Genomic DNA, 21,453 nt, shown 5'->3' with positions numbered 1-21,453 from the left:
CTTTGAAACATGGCCCTTCAGAGTCCAGCTCACTGCAGTGGATGAACCAGGTAGAAGCATAACCAATGTGGTAAGAGAAGGGCGGCAGGGGCGGGGCTGAATCCAGGGGTTTAAAGTACTCTGTCTGAGATGAAGTCAAATTCCAAAAGGCTAGGGGGAGCTGAAATAGGAAAACAGCTGCAAGAGCTTCAGCTACAAAGCTGAGAAAGACAATTCAAGGTGAGAAGAATGGCTGGGAGGGGTGGTCCAGTACTGAGAGAGCAGACCTGTGCCAGGCCGCCTCCTCAAGGCATCAGGAGAGGATACAGAATTTTTGTCTCTGTGTGTACACCTGTCTGTCTGGGCCCTCCTGTGACAGAGGACAGGGACGGAGATTCGGCAGGGTAGTGATGGAGCTGTAGCAGGTTCACACAGCAAAGAGCTGTGGTGTTCTCTCCACAGTGCTTGAAGCAAGGCTCTGATTGTAAAACTTACTCCCCTACCCAATGACCTAAGTGACGAGAGCCTAGGCTCCTTGCTGATGGTGTGTGTGGGGGGTGGGGGGCGGCGAGGGCATAGGGTAGAAGGTGGGGTCCAGCCACAGCTACAGATTGCTAGGCATGGTCAAATATCCTGTGCAACGTTAGGAGCGGTGCAGAGCACAGTGTGATGTAATGCTTTAGTCCTCTCTGGGATGGGTGCTGTGGGTGCAGTAGGAGAAGCAGCAGATCAGGTCCCCTACCAGATGGCCTACTGTGGCCTCCGTGAGGATGCAGAGGTTATACCGCCACTACGGGGCACTGATAAGACAGGTCTCACACTGGGGCTTGCAGAGCAAGGCCTGGGCATATTCTTCCCTAAAGGGAGTGAACGTCCCGAATGATACTGTTCACGGGAAGGGGCAAGTCCTCAGAGGGGAAATGCAGAATGAAAGAAGGAAGCCCAAGGCCTCTTTCTAGAACCACTTAGGTCAAGACTTTCAAAGGGCAGCTGTTGAGGTGTGAGTGCCTGGATGATGCTCACAGTGTGGGGACAGGTCGGGACCCAGGTGGACAAGCCACTTCCTGATGCTTTGTGTTACTCTCTGCCGGTCTTCCTTTAGCTGTCTTCTGACCTTCAGTAAAGTCCTGTTGAAAAGTTATAGTCCAGTTTCAGTTGTGCTTGAGGTACTAAGCAAAGAATTATGGGGACCATACTAGGACCAAAGTGGTAATGAGTTCTGTCAGCTCTTCAAGTCGGTGAGCAGAGGGAAGAGTGATTAGGAATAAGGAAGTGGATGTCCAAGGGGTGAATATCCATGTGGTCCAGCTGTCTCCCCATCTGAGAATCCTTCCCCTACTGCTAACCTTGGGAACTCTGAGTTTCTTTTATGAGAGAAGGCAGTTTCCTTTTTGCTGGTCCCTTGGTAGTAAAGGCTTTCAAGCAATTCTTGGCTCTCCGGTGGGTCGCCTGTAGGTCAGTATGGCCACATTTCAGAGTTAGGGAGCTCCTCGATGGCATGAGGAAAGTAGTCAGGGTAGAAACCCTTAGCTGCTACAAAAGGGAGCATTATGTATTCTGTGTGGAAGGTAAGTAAACTCAGCCTTGAGGAGGCAGGTAACTCACTATTCCATCAAGCATTAATAGGAAGCATAACATCAGGTATATTCTGATTTATGCCATTCATCTGAGAAGGTGCTGAAATTTTTCGAATGTATTGTGTTTTTAAGTTAAAAGTGTTTCTGTATTTATTTCTCATTTAATTGCACTGTAATCCAAGAAATAATGTGTATGATACCAATGACTCTTAAAAACATGTGTAACACAAAGTCATTTTTCACGTTTTCTGTGTGCTTGATAGCAATGTGTAATCTTCACTTGTGGGTCCAGTATTCTAGATATGGTTATTAGAGCTAGCCTGTTAACTGTGCTATTCAAATTTTCTATAGTTTGAATGAATTTCTGGTCTGTTTGAACTATTATTTCCTGGGGAAGGTCTATTAAATTAACTCACTATGAAGCTGAATTTATCCATTTCTTCTTGTATTTTGGTCAACTGTTATTTTATATATTTTGAAGCTATATTATTTAGCAATATATATTGAGACATATTTTCCCAATGAAGTGATCCTTCTAATCATCATTTAGTGACTCTCTTTCCATTTAGTAATGTCTTCTATCTGAAAATCTATTTACCAAATATTAATAAAAAATACACTACCTCTTTTTAATAATTTATTTTTTATTATTTTTTAATGTTTATTTTTGAGAGAGAGAAAGAGAAAGAGAAAGAGAGAGAGAGAGAGAGAGAGAGAGAGCGAGCACGAGCGGGGGAGGGGCAGAGAGACAGGGAGACACAGAATCCGAAACAGGCTCCAGGCTCCGAGCTGTCAGCACAGAGTCTAACATGGGGCTCGAACTCACCAGTTGCGAGATCATGACCTGAGCTGAACTCGGACACGTAACTGACTGAGCCACCCAGGCGTCCTGTAATCTCTCTTTTGCTTAGTATGTTACTGGTATCACTTTTCCCACCTTTTTACATGTAATCTTTGTGACTTCATGTTGATTTATCCACTCTAAAAGTCTTTGCTTTTTAACTACGGAGTAAAATTTGATGTGCTTCTTAATTTGGCACCTTCATATGTGCTTTTTATTTGTCCTGCTTCCATTTTTTTCCTCTTGTCATGTCTTCTTTTAGATTGAAGTGTTTTTGTTTTTCTCCTTCCATTGGCCTCACTCTACTGGCTGGGAAGTTATTTACTGTATTTTTACTATTATTTAAAAGACATTTGAAATGTTTATGAATATGAACACTATAAATACAGTATATATGATACATAAAATATAAAATAATGGAGAAGCTGAATATTAAAAATCATATGTTTATATGTTTCAAACATATGTAATTCTGTTCCAAAGTTAATCCTAACACACCAAATTTTTTTCAAATATTAATGGGTTTTGGAAAAAGACCCTTGGCTTGACAATTAATAGCACTCTAATACTAGAAAAATGAAAATAAGCTCTAAGAGCCATGTTTGGGATTTTGTGTCTATTTTTTTAAGATTTTCACTTTGGCATGGCCTAAAGTAAAAATAGGAACTTCTCTTATTCAAGCAAATGAATTCTGCTTTTCACTATGACATGCATGAAAGGCACAGCAGAGTCTGGCTACTCATTTTGTGTATTTCTTAGAGGAGTAGAGGGGGCTTCTATTGTTACAACTACAGCAGACAATTCTCACATTTGGTTCAGTACTTGTACCCACAGTATATGTTCATATGCTATGTCATCTTACACCTTCCCTTTATCTAAAACATTTGTGAAGATAATCTTTATAGGCTCTCCTTTTCTAATACAAGCACTTAAAGTTATAAAAATTTTCCTCTAAAAAAGCTAAAACTGCTTTAGCTGCATCTTTGCATGTTTCTTCACTTTTATGTAAACTTACATTTACTAGAACTTTCTCTTTGACAAATCTTTAAAGCTTTGGTCAAGGGTTATTTCCTCCAGGAAGCATATGCTTTTTTTTTTTCAATGTTTTATTATTAAGAGAGAGTGCAAGTGGGGGAAGGACAGAGAGAGAGAGAGAGAGAGAGAGAGAGAGACAGAAGATCCAAAGCAGGCTAACAGCAGCAAGCCCGAAGCGGGGCTTGAACTCATGAACTGCAAGATTATGACCTGAGTGGAAGTCGGACACTGAACAGACTGACCACCCAGGTGCCCCCAGAATATTCTTATGATTCTTTCTGCCTGGCTTCTAGAAACACTGTCTACCTGGTACCATGCTAAACTAAGCACCTGGCTTGGAATTTTATGGACAATGCAGACAGTGTTGATTCAGGCCCTGAGCAAACTGTCTGGGTCACAGGCATCAGAAGATACCATTAGGTTAGCTACTTTAGCACACATATTCTTCTTTGGTTACCTGCTCTTGGCCAGCTTAGCCATTAATTTTTAAAAGATGCATTGTTTAAAGAGTTTTAATGAAGAGGGTTTTTCAGGCTATCCATTCTACAATCTGACTAAAAATGTAAGTGATATGCAAATATTGTATATATACCTGCGTGTGCATTTTTCTGAAAAGAGAGTCTGTTGCTATCATGAGATTCTCAAAGGCACCTGTGACCCTAAAGAGATTAAAATCACTGCCATATGTTCTGTTTCAGCCTTACGCAAACTAAAATAGCAGATTTTATCTGATGTTTCACAGATCTCAAAGCAAGAGGAAATTCTGCAGATAAATTCTGCATTTCGTTTTCAAAATGTCACCTGATTTCTATGTTCTGGTATTACCTCAGTGTTATCTCCATATACCAATGGAAACTCTGAGTGTTCCCAAGAGAGTGGCATTAAAAACAAACTTATTTCCAATGTCTCAATATACCATTAAGACTTAGCTGATACCAACTTTCTGTTTCACCAAATTGATGGATGAACATATTGCCACTGCAGATGTACTTGGTTGTTAAAAAAGCCTTTTCTTTTTATTTATTTTAAATTTTATGTTTATTTATTATTGAGAGATAGGAAGAGACAGAGTGTGAGCAGCGGAGGGGCAGAGAGAGGGAGACACAGATTCTGAAGCAGGCTCCAGGTTCTGAGCTGTCAGCACAGAGCCCGACGCAGGGCTCGAACTCACAGACTGCGAGATCATGACCTAAGTCAAAGTCGGGTGCTTAACTGACTGAGCCATACAGGCACCCCAAAGAGCCTTTTCTTAACTAGCAAGCCTGTTTGCCAATAGAATTAAAGAAAAACAAATTCTGGCTTTTGTATCACAAACTTTTTTTCTGTTTGTTTGCTTGTTTACTATCATGTTAAGGTTCATTCAGGAAGTTAATTTTATCAGGAAGTTAGTGCTCGTTGAATTTGGAAGTGGCCAGGATACAGACTGGAGACAGACAGAGAGAAATGACAAAATAACACCACGAAACAAGTTGCTGTGAAGCCTGCAGGCATGAAATGAGAGAGCAGAGTGGGCCACGCAGGAGACTCACACAAGAGGAGATGAGGAAGTGAGCCTCACATATGCCAATCCACAGAGCTGGGGGAACAAATATCACGAACACAAGATGTAATTCAGTGATCTCACAGCACCACTGAGACGTGATGAGAAGGACTGAAAGACTTGATTGTGATGGGAGAAAGATACACCTAATTCCAAAGAAACAGACTTGTTTTAAGAGAGCAAGTGGAGTTGCCTTATATGTCAGCATATAAGCCCATGGGCAACCCACAAACCTAAGGGCAGATGCGTACTGAAAATAAAAAGGGCAAGGTAACAAATAGGAAAAGCACACGGAAAGTATAAGACAGGTTGCCTGGTTAGATTGATGAGATGGAATGTAGGAAATCATGCATGATACTCTGGATATAGAGATATCAAGGAATGCCCTGCTCTTAGGAAACAAGCAAAAAGGGGAATTAAATCCAGAGACGCTGATGTTTATGGCTGCATGAAAGACATGAAGAAAATGTGCTAACAGGATAGGAACAATTCATTTCGCCAGGAAGAAAGAAAAGAAAGGAAAGTTCTATCTTGCTGTTGGAGTCCAACACAGAAGTAGGCAGGAAGGCCAGGCATTCTACGTAGAGGGCAAAGGGCAGGCTCAGAGGCTGTGGTTATGCAGAGCCTGGAGTGGCCAGCTATTACTAGGGGTGGGTGTGTGCCTGCATGTATGTGCACGCGTGCGTGTGGGCGTGGTGTGCACATGCATGTTGGGAGGTGGGGAAGGTGGGAGAGGAAGTGCTGGTGACTGATCTTAAAGAACTGGGATAACAAAGCTCTACTAAAAATAGTGAGGAGATTTTCAAACAGAAAAGCAATCTGATCTGGTTCTGTGTGTACGTAATAGAAAAGATACCTGGGTGGAAGGTGGAAGATAGACAGGGAGGCGGGAAGGAAATTATTGAAAAGGCTGTGACAACAGTGCTGAGAAGAAGGGGAATCAAGTGTGATTCCGGGATTCCTTCAAAAAAAAAAAACTTTGGTTGACCAGGTGGCAGGTGATGTCTTTATAAAAGGAGGGGACAGAGAAGAAGCAGGTTCAGAGGAGAAGCAAGGTCCTAGCAGCCTTGTCCTGGTGCCTGTCATGCTCACCCTCCCAGCAAACCCCCAGATTTGGACCACTGCAACTTCTCCCTCACCTAGGGGGCTGAGGATTACTGAAGAAAATCACCTGGACCTGGTAGCATTCCAACTCAGCATTCCTGAAGAGTGCTCCCTAAAGCTCTGTGCAACGGGATCCTGGTCAGCTCCCTCCCGCACCCTTTTCTCTGTCCACACCCCCCCCCCCCCCCCCCCCCGCCACCCAAACCCCTTCCCTGCACCCCGCCCCCGGCCCTCAGTAGGTGTTCCACTTCCTCTCCCTGTTAAAAGGGATCTTATCAGGTGTAAAGGAGCAAGTGCCTGAGTCCTCTTGGTCTCAAAGGAAGGGGTGTTCACTATCCATGTCTTGGCCTCACTCTGCACTTACACTCTGAATCACTCCCGCCTTCTTCTTCAAGGCCTTGAAAAATAATCAACTCATCTCTTTCCTATGTTTTCCATTTTTCCTTCTCCAAAGTCTCTTATCTCCCAATACAGAGACATCTTAAAAATCAATTCCATCTTAAAAGCAATGAAAAAGCCTCCTCTGATCGTGTCCTCCCTGTCTCTCGTACCTTTCACAGCCAAGCTTCCCCAAGAAAGCAATCGCCATTCCTGTTTTCCACCCTGTCCTCCACCACCCACAGCCTGGCTTCCCCTCCTGGAAGCCACTGACAGTAGAGTAGTTTCACCAAGGTCATCAACAGTATCCTACTTGCCAAGCCCAAAGACGTTTACAGTTCTCTTCTATGTGGCTTTCCTGCATCCTTTGTGACTCTCTGCCATTTAGCCCGCTCTGCCTGTCTCCTCTCCCTTCCCTGTTTGCCTCCAATCCCCACAGCCTCATCCGGGAGGTTTTTCTGTTGGGCGTCTCTCCCAGGGCTCAGGCTGGTCTTCCTCTCAGTCTGACTTCTCCTGGGTCACCTGTCCCAGGCCCACACACTGAAGGCTCCCAGATCCCATCTCCAGCCTTAACCCTGTTCCTTATCCCCTGGGTATTTCTACCCGGATGTCTCCCAGGGACTGCAAACTCAGCCTGTGCTGATCAGAACTCACGGTCTTTTCCCGCAAAACCAGCTCCCCTCAATATTTCCTACTGAAGGGCATTACAGTCCACCCAGTGCCGACGCCCAAGCCAGAAGCTTAGATAACATTCTAGATTCTTCTCTTACCTCCACTATCAAAAGTTTATTAACTCATCCATTCATTCACTCAACAAACATCTGCATGTGTGCCGACTATGTGGCACCCAGTGCTCTGGGCACTGAGGGGTCAGCAGTGAACAAAACGACGTCCTTGCTCTCATAAAGATTTCCATCCAGTGGGGCAGACCCACACAAACGTCTTAAAGACAATCAGAAGGCGGTGGTGTAGATAAGACTGGTGACAAGGGTGGTCAGGAAGGGCCTCCCTGAGATGACATCTGAGCAGAACCTAAGAGCCAGGAAGGAACTGGAGAAGAGGGATTTGGACAGAGGGAAACTAAGTGCAGAAGTGCTGAGGCAGGAACAGCCGGGCACATCTGAGGGACAACAAAGAGGCCACGTGGCTGGAGGGGAGCAAGTAAGAGAGGCACTGTGGGGAGCAATGTCAGAGGATTAGAGTTAGTGGTCAGTCAGAGTAAAGCCCTGGGTTTGCATCCTTAGTGCGATGGGAGCCTCGGAGGGAGTGAAGCAGGGAATGACCTTGATGGGATGGACGTTTTGTAAGGACTGCCTTGACTTCAATACATGGGAAGAAAAGGGCAGACTTGGGAGACCAGTTAAGATGCTCCTGCAGTTGCCCAGACCCCAAGCCCTGCCCTGATCTCCCTTCCTGGCTAATGCCTCCCTCCAGTTCTGGCTGCACAGCCTTTGCCGTGGTTGGGCACTCTCCACCTCTTACCTAGACCATTTCAATGCCATTGCTCTAACCCAGCCTCCTCACTGCTGCCAGAGTGATCTCTCCAACCTGCAAGTTGGATCCTGACTCTCTCCCGCTTAAGACTCTTTGCTCGGGGCGCCTGGGTGGCGCAGTCGGTTAAGCGTCCGACTTCAGCCAGGTCACGATCTCGCGGTCCGTGAGTTCGAGCCCCGCGTCGGGCTCTGGGCTGATGGCTCAGAGCCTGGAGCCTGTTTCCGATTCTGTGTCTCCCTCTCTCTCTGCCCCTCCCCCGTTCATGCTCTGTCTCTCTCTGTCTCAAAAATAAATAAACATTAAAAAAAAAAAAATTAAAAAAAAAAAAAAAAAAAAAGACTCTTTGCTCACCATTGCCCTCAGGACAAAACTCCTTCCCAGAGCCTGCAAGCCCCTTTCCCGACTACCTCACAGACTCCTCCCATCCCACCATGTTCCGGCCACACTGACTTTTGGGTTCCTTTCAAGACCAAAGTCTTTGTGCCTCAGAGCCTCCACAGATTCCATTCCCTTAGCCTGAAATGTTCTTTCTCCCCATTCTTCATCTGGGCTTACCCCCGTTTATTCTCAAGCGTCGGTTAAAATGTTTCTGTCTGTCCCCCACCCCGCTCCCACATCCAAACTATGGTCATTCCCACATTTACTTATTCCATTTTACTTGATATTAACCTAGAGACGACAGGAAGCTGCGTCAAGTGTTTTCCGCTATTGTATATCTAGCTGGGTCCTTGATCTTATTTCTTGAATGACAGATGCTGTTGTTCTCCAAGTTAAAATGCTGTCTTCTCCACAAAATCTAAACTTTCCAGCAGGGCCTGCAAAGGAATTCATGGTCTCCTCCCTGCTTTATCCACAACTATCACCTCACCCGAACCTCACGCTCCCAGTATTTCAAGCGCTGTGTAGTTCCCTCTAGAACACCATGCTTTTGTCACCTGGGGCTTTGCATACACTCTTCCCTCTGCCTGGAAGGCCATTCCCCTCAAGCGCCTGCAAACACCCGCAAAGATTCACTGAGCGCCTACGCTGAGCCTGGCGTCTGTGGCAGTGAATGGTGGGCAGACAGACAGAACCAAGATTAGTAAATCAATAGTGGGTGATGAGTGGTGGGGAAAGAGATCAAGTAGGAAAGGAGAGGGAGTGGGGGCAGGGTGAATAAGGCAAGGGAGGGCCTTACTGAGAAAGCGACCAGCCAAATCTCGAGTCAGCCACATAGCTCTCCTGGGAAACAGGGCTGTACGCGAAGGGGCCGCAAATGCAAGGACAAGGAGCATGGGGTGGAGGAGAATGGTCTGGAAGCTATGCAGACTCTCGGGAGGAGAGAGACTGAGAAAGGAAGGCTAAAGAAAGTACCTGGACAAAAGTAGTCCAAACATTAGAACCAAGAGCAAGCAGGGCTTTCTGAATCCAAAGAAAAGAGGGTTTCAAGAAGGAAGAACAAAGAGGTGCACAGATTTGGGGGGACCTGAGGTCAGGGACAACCTATTGCACTGAACTTCCTGAAGCCATGTTGCAAAGGGAAGGAAGTGAGAAAGTAGCAGCAGCCAGTTCCGAAGATTCTTTCAAGATGTCCTGATGGACACACGCAGGTGAAAGTTCCTGAGGTGGAGCAGAGCTGAGGAAAGGTTTTGTAGGATGAAGGAGACTGAAGTTTGTATAGAGAGAGGAGGAAGCCAGACCAAAGAGAAATGTAAAGGGCTGGGGTGAGTGAGTGGTGGGGTAAGATATGCCCAGAAGGGAGAGCAGAGCCTGGGAGCACGGGGGGCGGGGGGTCCAGCCTGGTTGCTGGGATTCACCCAGACGTTCACTCACAAGCTCCAGGACTTCCATGCTCTCTTTTCCTTCCCAGAGGCAGAGCCAGAGACGTCCTGTCAGCAGTTTGCCGTCTAAAATGACTACCACCCATTGTATTGGTCAGATTCTCTGGTCTAAGCCTGGAATACAGTGGTACAGTGTCTCCAGCTCCTTCTTCCTCACTGCCTCCGAAGGCAGTCGTTGTAACAAGAAACTCTCAGCAGGTGACAAATAGAACCACACGGGAAGTTACTGAGTTTAGGAATCCTATGAAATTCTCACAGGCTTTGCTTCTAGTCTCTTCTTCCCATTCCCTGAGACACCGCTCCCTACTCCTTCCTCCTCAGAGAAGGGAAAGCCATGCAACCAGGAAGGCAACAGAGGCAAACCAGGCCAGAAGACTGGCGCCCCCTACAGCAAAGTAAGTAACCTGCATTCCTGAGACCTCTCAGGCCGGATGACTTCTGTTTATCTGAGCATTTTCTCACACCTGGACAGTAGATCGGATCCTGCTTTCTTTGAGTCAGATGGCTGCGCTCTGTGGGGACAGGAAACATGAGCAGTTGGTTGAATAGAGGGGTGTGCTCCTTGGGCGGGGATTTCATGGCTCAGCGAAGAAAGCAGAAAGGGGAGAGACAGGTGAGAGGGATGTGACTATGGGTATCCAGCCCAGGCATTCCCTCCAGACTTCCGCTAAGTTGTGGTTAAGGTGTAAACTCCTCAGAAAGCCTCAAGGAGGAATGGGTTGTTTGTTTGTTTGTTCTTATTCATTCATCCATTCACTCATTTCCTCCCCGTCCCCCCACAGTGGTTTCTGGTATATTGAGAGTCGTGCAACTACCACCCATCTAATTTCAGAACATTTTCATCACCCCAAAAAGAACCCTCACACCCATTAGCAGTCATTCCCCATTCCCCCCCCTTTCCCCAGCCCAAATCCTTCATGTCTAATGCCTTCCTAGCACGATCCTGCCACGTCTAAAGGCAGAGCGCTCATTAGAGAATAAAACATTGGAAAAAGCAGCTGTGAGAGAGGCAGTGAACATCAATTTCCCGCAGGATCTGGTGGGAGCCTGAATCAGCTAAGCTGAGTAAAGGTCCTGCCTAACAATTTCCTCTTGAGACTAAAGCAAAGCGAGAAGGCTTGTCTCACTGAAGAGAACAGGTGCCTGTTCCTCTGGACTTGGGTCAGCCCAGGAAGAAGCAACTGGCTGGGAGAGTCACCGTGCCCTGATGGCCATGGAGAAGTCTGGATAGAGGCTGCCATGTACCTCAGACCTCATCAAGGCAGAAGTGACTCCATGACATGGGAAACAGGCTCAAGCTTTAAAAGCTACAGCACATGGAAGAATATATATATATTATATATTATTATATATTTATTTATATATAATGTATAAATATATACGCATATTTTTATATATATATATTTGTACCCCACGTCCTCTGAAAAGGTTGCTTAGCTGAGAAGTTGCGAAGCAGATATACAAGACAGCTGCTATCTAGTGCCTCGGGCATGGTCACATGACAGACAAGACTTGTTCTCTGGACTCCAATAGGTACGGATGGGACCCAAGGAAAGAAAACTGTTGGAAGACAGCAATATTTCAGCTCATTACAGGGAAGGGTTTCCTAATAGTCATGCAATCTGAAGGCCAAATGGGCTGCCGGCAAGGTAGAGCGTTAAAAGGCAATCTGGATATTCAATAAGTGGATGCTGTGGAGGTAATCTGAAAAACAGAGGGTGATGTGACAACTGTGGCATTCCCGCACTTGAGTGGTGAGGTCAACTGTGAGGTGTGTTGCAAGTGATCTGTTCCAGTAATAAAACGAGGGAGGGTGTGATTTGCTGTCTTTAGATTCTGGGTTATCACTACACTGCCACTCTCATTCACTTGCGTTATTCAGTATTTTCTCGAGCAAAAGTGAATTGCTCTGCATTAAAGTTAGTACGCTGGGTGACGCCCGGGGAATGTTCCACTCAAATGTATTTGGAGGCTCCCGGAGGTGGGGAATTCGCAGGCTAGATGACGGGAGAATCCCTTCCAGGGCAGAGATTTCTTGAGGGTAGGGGGCACCCCTCATCAGCCTGCCAGCATAACCCTCACATACCGGAGAGCAGGTGTCACTGCCTTTCCGCAGAATTTATCTGCAGACTGTGGGGTCTAAGTCTCGCACCTATAGGAGACACTGGTAACAAGTCCTGAGGGGACATCGGAATTCTACAGAATGGGACAGTGAGGACTAAATTGAGTTGCATCTGTCGGCCGGTTTTATTTGCACAGAACAGTCATTCAGATGATTTCAATAGGACCAAAGGAAAGTCTGGCCTCGATACTTTCTTTAAATAAAAATGGTTACAGATGATGTAAATATGGCCAGAAAACATTATTTGCTTCTTGAAACATTAAACATTTTTTCCTCTAAGCAAAAATTGACATGAACTGGTAACTAACGGAACCTGAACTTAGCCAACCTCACCCCAATCCAAACTGGAATTGACTTTCAGTTTTCATCTCCCTGGATAAATAGCTTTGGCAGAAACCATTGTCACAAAGGCCAACTGTAGAAGTGCCACCATAAAAACACTTGACTGACCAACCCTCGCCTTTTCAGATTCTTCTCTGACTCCTTTTCCATGTCCTTTTTCTGCTGCTCTGCCAAATGACCACATGTTAATTACTCCTCTGGAATGCGAGAATAACTAAGCAGATACAAGGTATCTGATCACCTGGTGCAGTGCGCTACTGGGCAGCCTGTGATTTCTGGCACCTCATAATTTTTTTTTATTACAAAAATTTTTTCATTATAAAACTATTATTACCACATTATAAAAGCTTGGAAACCAGAGAAAAGACCAAAAAACACTTATGATCCCATTATCCTAAAAAAATTGCTGTTTGCACTTTGGTGTGTTGTCTACTTTTCTTCAGGGCTCTCTGTGTATGTGGTTATAGGGCTTACTTGTACCCTGCCTCCTCTGGAGAAGGATGTGCAGCAGCTTAGGTAAATGGGCATCACCAGACAGACAACTCCACGTAGACACAACCTCTCCCTAACCAGCTCGTCCTCCTGACGTCCTGGTTTCTAACTTGTAAATTCCAGTTCCCCATCATCCAGGTTGCAACTTCTGTTCCCTCTCGGACTCCTCTCTCTCAACCCCCGTGTCCGTTTGCATTGATTCTTCTGTCATTCGCCCTTTCTCACATCTGCCCTCCCCACCCTCCTTCACACTGCCACCACCCCCAGTCCAATTTATCACCCATTTCCCTAAGTGATTACAATGCTTCTCTGCCTCTACTTCCTCTCCTCTTCCTTCGTCTTGTACGGTTGAATTATTTTCCTTATTTTGACTGCTCTCCTTGAACAAGAGATTGAAAACAACTGGTTTTCGGTGGTCTGACAAAGAACATTCTCTGGTTGGAAATTTATAAACACGTACAATTTGTCCCCAGTCTACTCTTCCTGCCCTGTCGTCTACCAATTCCCTACGTGAAACCTGTGCTGCTCATCAGCTGCCCTAGACAGGAGACGTAGTAGGTGGTAGGTAGAGTGAGCAGGGCAGGACACGTGCTTGCTCCCTGGTATCCCTGTGAGGAGAATACCATCCAGGCCAGCCAAGACGCACTAACGGGCATTGGACCTATCCTTGTGCCATTAATGACCATAAAGGGGACACAATAAAGGAAACAACTGTTTCCAAGCATGAGGCTACAAACAGAGCAGGGCTGCGAACCTGGAGAGAAGAGAAATACAGAGGTGAGGTCTATTGTCACCTGGCTTCCTGCTTCCTGGGGGCACTTTTCACACTGGAGTTCAGGGGAGTGGACTCAGAGAGCGATACGTTCAAGCCTTTGCACTTAGCAAATATTGCTCAGAAGATGGGAAACCAACCCAGTATGTGTTTTTTTTTAAGTAGGCTGCTTACATTCTGGATTTTAAAAGTATATCATTGCTCTAAAACTTCTATGGGGACTTTTCTCTTTTTAATGTTGTATCTTTCTTTCCATTTTTTTTTTAGTTGAAAATACTGAGCAAGCTTGCCTAGAGTTTCAAGGAGGACTCCCACTAAAAGACGATAAAAGCATTTTTAGGTAATGATGTTTTCTGTCTCTCAGCCTTCTTTCTACTAATCTTCACAGCCTACACTAGTAAAGAAGAGATCACACGCTGAACCTACGGAGTTTTGCGTTAATGAACTACACGAACACCTCTGCGACGTTTTAAAAGACTAGGCTGCTGGGCCATCAACACTTTGCAGCAGACTGAAACCACAAGGGTGGATACCCATCATCGGCAAGCCGTCAAAGCCCGTGATAGTGCCAAAGCCGTATCCAAGAATGACTAAAGCCAAAGCAGTCACCTAGACACCATCCTAGAGAGGGCCCAGGAGTAACTCAAGACTATAACTAGCGTGTGGTGGGGGAGGGGACATTGGAGCGGGCGTGATAGGGTTTGCTCTTCTCCTACCCTACACATCTTCCCTTCCGCCCTACTGTAGTTGTCCAAGAGCACTGGCCTCAAATCCCACTCTTCCTGCTCAGCTCCGGCCCAAAAGAATGCTCAAGGAGCCCCTACCAGCTGCCTTTCACAATCTGCCGGGACGATGACCTGCCGGGTCTCGAGGGCATCGTCAGGGACGGCGCTCCTGCTACCTGCTGCCGATTCGCCTTTGGAGGATACTCCCACATCATCCCAACCTGTTGGCAAACTCAGGTAAAGAACCCAATGCGTCTCCTAAGCAGAGCTTAAGGGCTTTCTTCTTTAACACGCTACACCCAAACTGGAACCTCCTGAGGGGCCAAGGCCTGGAAGTCATTCTTCTGTCCTCACTGCCGCCTCCACTGAGGCCCAGAAGGATCCCAGCGAGAGGACCCTTCTCATGCTCGCCCTCATCAAAGTCACCACAGGAACACAATCTTTAGGTCTCGTGCTGTGTAGGCTCAGGGGCAAGTTCAGGAACAAAGCAAACCCAACCCTGCACGTTACACAGCCTGGGAAGTACGAGGCGGCCAGACTGACCACAAAGGCATGCAGACTGCCCGCTACCCGGAAAGGTCTAGAAATTTCCATCCTACCGTCGGCAAGCGGCTTGCAGGAGAGGGCATCATCGAGGTCGCGGGCAGTAGATGGGTCAATGGTGAAGATACAGTCTTTCCTGGGAAAGATTGAAGATATAATTAGCGATGCGGCAAATACCAGAGTCTTTGCCCCACCGTACTCGAGTTTTAAAGAACAGTTACTTTGCGAACGTGCAAATGGTTGGCGAAGGGACGAGTAACTTCTGTCGTGGCTCTCTGAGAAGGGGATCTTTAGTCTACAGTGAGACAGGGGAGAGACAAATGGGGGAAGCCACCAAGACCCCATCCTGTCTCTAAGGGTCTTCTTCCTCTCTGTCAACTGGCACCTACTGTTCCTTGGTCCTGAGCAAGAAAGGTGTGAGCAGGGAGACTGAGGTGGCTTCCACGGACGAGGCTTCCCAGAAGAGTTTTCTGACACGAGGAGCAAGGCCCTTCGGTAAATTCCTCTCCGGTGGTAGTTCTTATTTTGGCCGCCCTCTTCCTCAGCGGCTAGTGGGAACCTGTCCTTGGGAGGATGACTCACTGTTCCTTCTTCTATCTCCACCCAAGTGGGATTTGCCACAGTACAAATCACCTGACTTGTGACACAGGGGACGGGACCTGAGAAGAAGTGTTACAAAAAAAACTTGGGCCCATACAGTTAGCCATAGTACAACTATACTTGGAATTGGCCCTAAATCAGTTGGTTTTCGTGGAATCATCGTACACTGCACCCAAGCTCACAGAATCCAGTATGGCCTCTGTCCACTTATCTTCGCACGGCCCCCCGATGCACTTCTCACTCTTAATCTGTCAAGTGCTGGGACGTTCTCATTTTGCTTTCGTTTCCCACATAACATGCCGTGCCCAGCTCACCAGTGTGACCATGTAAATACCCATGGTTGGAGCAGCCTGTCCTGAGTTCTCCCCGCCTCCTGCCTTCCCTCCCCGCCTCCTGCCTTCCCTCCCCCCCCCCCCCCCCCCCCCCCCCCCCCCCCGGGCACTGGCCCGGGGGCTGGGGTACAGGAAGTACCCGCCCCTCCCACAAGGCTCTCCAGCTGGCGCCCTCTGCTGTCTCTGGACTCTTCCCACGCTCTGCCCTCGCGTCCTCTAGTACTAGCAGGGCTGCTGCTGCGTGCCGGTCTCTTCCGGAGGCATCAGCACTAGCGATGGGAGCATCCTCTACCCACCACAATGAGACCGGCTGGGGTGGCAGAGACCTCTTTCCTCCGGTCGGTCGCTCCTCTGCTCAAAATGTCCTCAAAGCCCTGAGAGGCTGCAAAGCTGGCTCTGGGGGCTGGCCTGCAAAGTTCTCAGGGCCTTCCTTCCTCCGTCCCCTTCTTGCTCTTTTCCCTCACGGCTGACCACGCTCACAGCCCACGGTGATCCCTCCCACCGCTCAGCTCACCCCGCAGCAGCTTGATTCTAGGCCACTATTGACTGTAACAGGCACCAGCAATTCAGCAGCACGTTTTTAGGGAAACAAAAAACCCCACCATATTAACATTGATTTTAATGTATTTTTGGGATTTGAGAAATGTCAAAATGTTTAAAAAAGAGAGAGAGAGAGAGAGAGACTCTTAAAAATAATACACAGATAGCCAAGATGTGGTATAGCTATACAAGGGAATAACTACTACTTAGCAATGAAAAGGAACAAACTATTCATACGTGTAGTAACTTGAAGGAATCTCAAAGTTACTATGCTAAGTTCAAAACGCCATTCTCATGAGTTTATATGATATGTAATTCCATTTCTAGGACACTGTCACAACGACAAAATTATATGACAGATCAGTGGTTGCCAGGGGCTGGGAGTACTTGTTCCGGGGGAACAGAGCTTTCTGGGATCTTGACTGTCATGGTGATTATGTGAATCCATACAGGGCTTAAAATTCATATAAATGCACAACAAATAAAGGCCAACTTTACTGTTCATTAATTCAAAAATTAAAAATTTTGAGTATGACTTTTGAATCAAGGAAAGAATATGCCTTATTAATAAAGTTGATGAGCAGGTGCTAGAATTACTCATTATTTCCCCTGTATACTTGTCCATATTTTTCAAAATTTTCACTGCAACTATTATTTTTATAAATAGAAAAAATCAGCACTGTAATCTCCAATCAAAAAAATGCATATATAATACTGCTTATAAAGATGTTTAGCAATCCTGTAGACTCGTATTACAAAATACAGTCAATAACTTAAAAATTATGCATCAGGTAAAACCATGAACTCACTGGTAACTAAGAGAAGAGGGTGGGGAGAGGTGAGGGTCACTCAGGTAGAAGGAACTAGAGCATTGAGAGTACAGTCCCAGGAAGAGTGGCTTATCGGGACATCTACTCTCCTCACTAAGTAGTTCAAGAAGAAGTGCACACCGTGGCGGGGGAGGATATAAATGTGGAGGTCTCAGGATACAAAGAAATAATTTCTGTTCTACCATATAAAAGATGGACTTATGGCACAGTGCCAGATGAAAAGAGAAACACCAGCTATCCTCTGGAAAGTAAGCGCCCTGAAGGCCATGTCCAGGGCTATACAGAGGCTGTAACTCACAAGTGTTTGTTGAATGAATGCATACTTGCTAACAAGAAGAGACAGGGAGGTGAAATTAATCCTGACACCAAAGTAATGGGCTCTAAATTGGCAAGGATCTTGAACTTGCATCACAAGGTAAAGAAGAAACTGTCTGTTTGCTGTTCCTTTTGTATCCCCCATAAAAGTTAGCGAAATGCTTTATATATACACTGAGTACTCAACAAATACTTGCGGAACTGAAAGTAAGATGTCAGACTTGGAGGCGGGAATCTTTTGATCCTCCTTCCTTAATGACATCATAAGAAGCTGAAAGAACGTCCCTCTAGTCAGAAATCAAAAAGAACACTGTTAGCTTTGTGGGGGGCCACAGTTTACTGGTTTACTTCGATTGCTGAAAAGGAAGTTATGTTTTCTTAAAATTAAATGTCTCACAGTGTTTTAACTTTTATTTCAATGAATGAACGAATAATGCCCCCTAAAACATTTCAGTGTCAAACTGATGCAGGCATATACGACAGAGTAAAATTTTAGGGCTTCAACTGTAATTTGTAAATGTCTTGTTTAAGAGGACCCACTAACTTTCTGAGAGAAATCTTAGAATAGCCTGTAAACACTCAAACCAACTCTCTACTGCTATTTTATTATTTTTTTTAATCTGCTCCTAAACCAGAGACATAAAAGTCTAAATTAAAACAACTCTGAGGAACAGTGGTCAGGAAGGCTTGCTGGAAAGACATACCACCCTAACATTATCCTTGATCATGGGACAGCAAACTATAGCCACAGACCAAAAAGAGCCTGCCACCTGGTTTTTGAATGATCTGTGAGATAAGAATGGTTTGTGCATTTTTAAATGGTTCGGGGGGGAACCCCAAAAGAATATTATTTCATGACATGGGAAAATTGTATGAAGTTCAAATTGCAGTATCCGTAAGTGAAGCTCTACTGGAACATAGCCACGCTTTTTGGATACAATGGCAGAGCTGAGTAGTTATGTCAGAGACTGTATATTCAACATCACTACCTGGCTCTTAACAGAAAGTTTGCTGACCCCTGTTTTGGATCAACGTTCTCCAGTGTGCCAACTGCGTTTCTTTTTTTTTGTTTGTCTGTTTAAAGGTCTGATGATTGAATCAGTTTGGGGAATGCTGGGCCAATTTCTTAATTGCGGGACTTCTTAGAGCATTCAATATGCTGCTGTCACATAGTTCTTGTCACGTCTATGTGGTCTGGGCTTTTTTTTTTCTTTTTTTGGTGGGAGATCATCTCCCAGATCTGACATCTTCCTCAGGAGACTACCCTCTGAGAAGTGATGGACTGCTCGCCGCACAGACCTCGAGGGAGTCCTTGCCCCAGATGGAGCCTTGTCACCAGGCCTACCCCAAGGGCCACGGCAAGAAGTCAACAAAATGGCCATGCTACTCACTGCAGGGAAGCTGATGAGGGCCTTGTCCATCCGAACATGTGGCCCCCTTTTTTTTTTTTTTTTTAATTTTTTTTTTTTCAACGTTTATTTATTTTTGGTACAGAGAGAGACAGAGCATGAACGGGGGAGGGGCAGAGAGAGAGGGAGACACAGAATCGGAAACAGGCTCCAGGCTCCGAGCCATCAGCCCAGAGCCCGACGCGGGGCTCGAACTCACGGACTGCAAGATCGTGACCTGGCTGAAGTCGGACGCTTAACCGACTGCGCCACCCAGGCGCCCCAATGTGGCCCCTTTTATGAGTGCTTTTGGGGGAAGTTTATATGCGGCAAGGACCCACTCCTGCCCTCCTGAGCTAATGGTTTGTTTGTATTTTACAGACGTGAATTTTATCCTTTTAAGTTTCCCTCTTTGCTTGGGCTGCTAGGAGACCCAGGAAACTATGGTGACTTGCCTCAAAAGGATCTTATTTATAGTCTGAACTTTGTGAACTAAGCTTTCTCCTGGCTGCAACTAATTATCCCACTTATATATTCCTTTTGCCTTGTATCCGAACTAAAAAAAATTAACTACATTATATGTGTACCTGTTAGGTACCTTAAATCACTTCTTTTAAAAAAGCAGGGTATAAGTACGTACGTAGGCAGACCGAGGGGTTACAACCTTTCAGGATCACGTTGAAGGGGATGGTGGAAGGAAAGACCTTCGATATGGGCTACTAAGAGAATGAACTTCTAGACACAGCAAAACCTGGCGAGCTCCCAACAAGTATTTGTACTGTAGCAGGGGACTCCAAACTTGCTCTCTCACAGTGGAAAGTTGGGAGAAGCAAGGGAACAGTGAGTGACCCTGACAAACCCCAGCGCCGAGAGCCAGTGATTTAATCTGTTGTCATCGCCACAATTACGAATCGGCCATGATGCGGTGCGTGAGGGTTCCTTCTGGTTGTGGGCCACAGCGGCTGGGAGCTGCTGGCCTCAGCACTTGGGAGCCCAGCCCCACGGGGGTGGTGCCCTGTGCAGCTGTTACACTCTGTTAACATGCTTGGGATTTTACTGGCTCCTCTTCTGGAAGGCTTTGGTCTCACAACCTGCAGGGAGCAGCCTGGTCTGCCAGCTTTTAGAACCTGTGAGACCAAATATTTAAAGAGTTCCGCAACAATGGTTAGAAAGAAGCTAACCCTGACCCACAGGAAATAGAGTGCCAGGTGGGGGAGGGAAAGAGTGCGACTCCAGTTCATGAGGCTGCAGAATTCCAATTCAGAGCAACGTTATGTAACCAGAATTTCTGAAGGCACGTGACTGAAGGGCTTAGTAGAACTTTTTCAAGTGACAGAAAACTTCTAAGATTGTCCTCCTCAAAGCCACTGGTCCAGGAAAAGAACACATGAAAAGTAACTAAACGCCTTCTTTAATCCCTTAAGACCTTGCCAAGAATCCCAGGAAATCACAAAACCATAGAAAGAATTTCTGTTCCTCTGTCACTCACACACTCTTCCTCCGACCCTGCGTCGCCTTCCTCCTCAAGGCACCAGCACCTCTACCTCCCTGGGGCTGGGGGCAGCTGTCTAGTCTCCACAGCAACATTCTATCACCAGGCCGTCACTATTCACCTCGCTGGATTTGGGCCATGGCCCTTACCACGCCACAGAAACTGCTCTCCCTAAGGTCATGGGTGTTGCCAGATTAATCACCTCAAAGCATGTGTCTGGTCAAGAACCTTTATCAACTCCTTCCTGAGTAAAAGAGAAATTCAGCTTAGAATTCAAAGCCTTTCAGGATCAGGCCCCAACCTGTATTTTTCCAGTCAGTTTGCACAGTCCCGACATGGACCTTACGTGCCAAACTTTCCTCTATACCCTCTGGTCTCTGAAACACTGTGCTGTTCCTAAATGGGACATTCACCCAGCCAACCTCCAACGTCCAAGGCCTACCTAGCTTTGAAAGGACTGGCTACGAAGCCATCTTTTTTCCAGGCAACCTCTGTGGCTCCACAGAGTGGACAGTGCTTCTCCTCCGCGGTGCTGCCCACGCCTGCAATCTGCCCCTCTCCAACGGCACTGGCCATTGTCCCCAGCATGCCGGTGGGTCCTTAGGGACAGGTCTTCCTCCGACCCTGCGTCGCCTTGTCTCACCGTGACAAAGCTGGGAGCTGCTCGAGGTCTGGCTCTGGCACGGGTCTGTCTCTCTATCTCCTCCAGCACACTGAAGGCACACAAATACAACGAATAGTTGATGGATAAGTGAATGAAAAAATGACCACAGGGCTCTCTTTAGCACTTTTCCGTTCAACTTTGCCACTGCGTCTTGGGAAATACATTTAGGATTAGAACTCATGACCTCCTGGCATGCAACCCTGTGGTCACACCACAGTGTTATTGTTTCCGAGGGTGTCCTTTTCGGTCTTCATCCCATCTTCTTTTCTCATAAAACAGTGTTTTACAAACTGCGGTTGAGGGACCATCTCCAGACTCACAGCATTTATAGAGGCCCTCCTCTGCCGTGACTCTGTGTGCCTCCTTGCTAGCAAGCGATTCGGCTGCGAAGGATCTGGGTCGATGATGGCGAATGGGTGGAAAGGAACGGGAAAATTTTGAGAAATAATCTTACGAGGTTAAAGAATAAAAGTTCTACACAAACGCTTTCTTAGATGAGATGGTACCAAGAGTCTATACAGAAACCAG

The 21,453-nt window shown here is 46.3% G+C and overlaps 1 protein-coding gene across 1 annotated transcript in view; it reads right to left on the bottom strand.

Annotated features, from left to right (window-relative positions):
- The window catches only part of LOC112871553 (DIS3-like exonuclease 2), a 147,946-nt gene extending 126,867 nt beyond the window's left edge, over positions 1–21,079 (bottom strand). The window contains exons 1-2 of the mRNA XM_086719929.1: positions 20,704–21,079; positions 14,821–14,900 (exon numbers count right to left, since the gene is read on the bottom strand). Coding sequence (XP_086576055.1) covers positions 14,821–14,900; positions 20,704–20,849 — 226 coding nt within the window. The 5' untranslated portion in view covers positions 20,850–21,079. The remainder of the gene's footprint in view (positions 1–14,820; positions 14,901–20,703) is intronic.
- Positions 21,080–21,453: the final 374 nt, after the last annotated feature.

The sequence above is a fragment of the Puma concolor genome, chromosome C1, assembly GCF_028749965.1.
Source record: "Puma concolor isolate L17-30 chromosome C1, mPumCon1.1.hap2, whole genome shotgun sequence".
In the NCBI taxonomy this organism is placed as follows: domain Eukaryota; kingdom Metazoa; phylum Chordata; class Mammalia; order Carnivora; family Felidae; genus Puma; species Puma concolor.
This window is presented reverse-complemented; position numbering and strand designations above follow the sequence as displayed.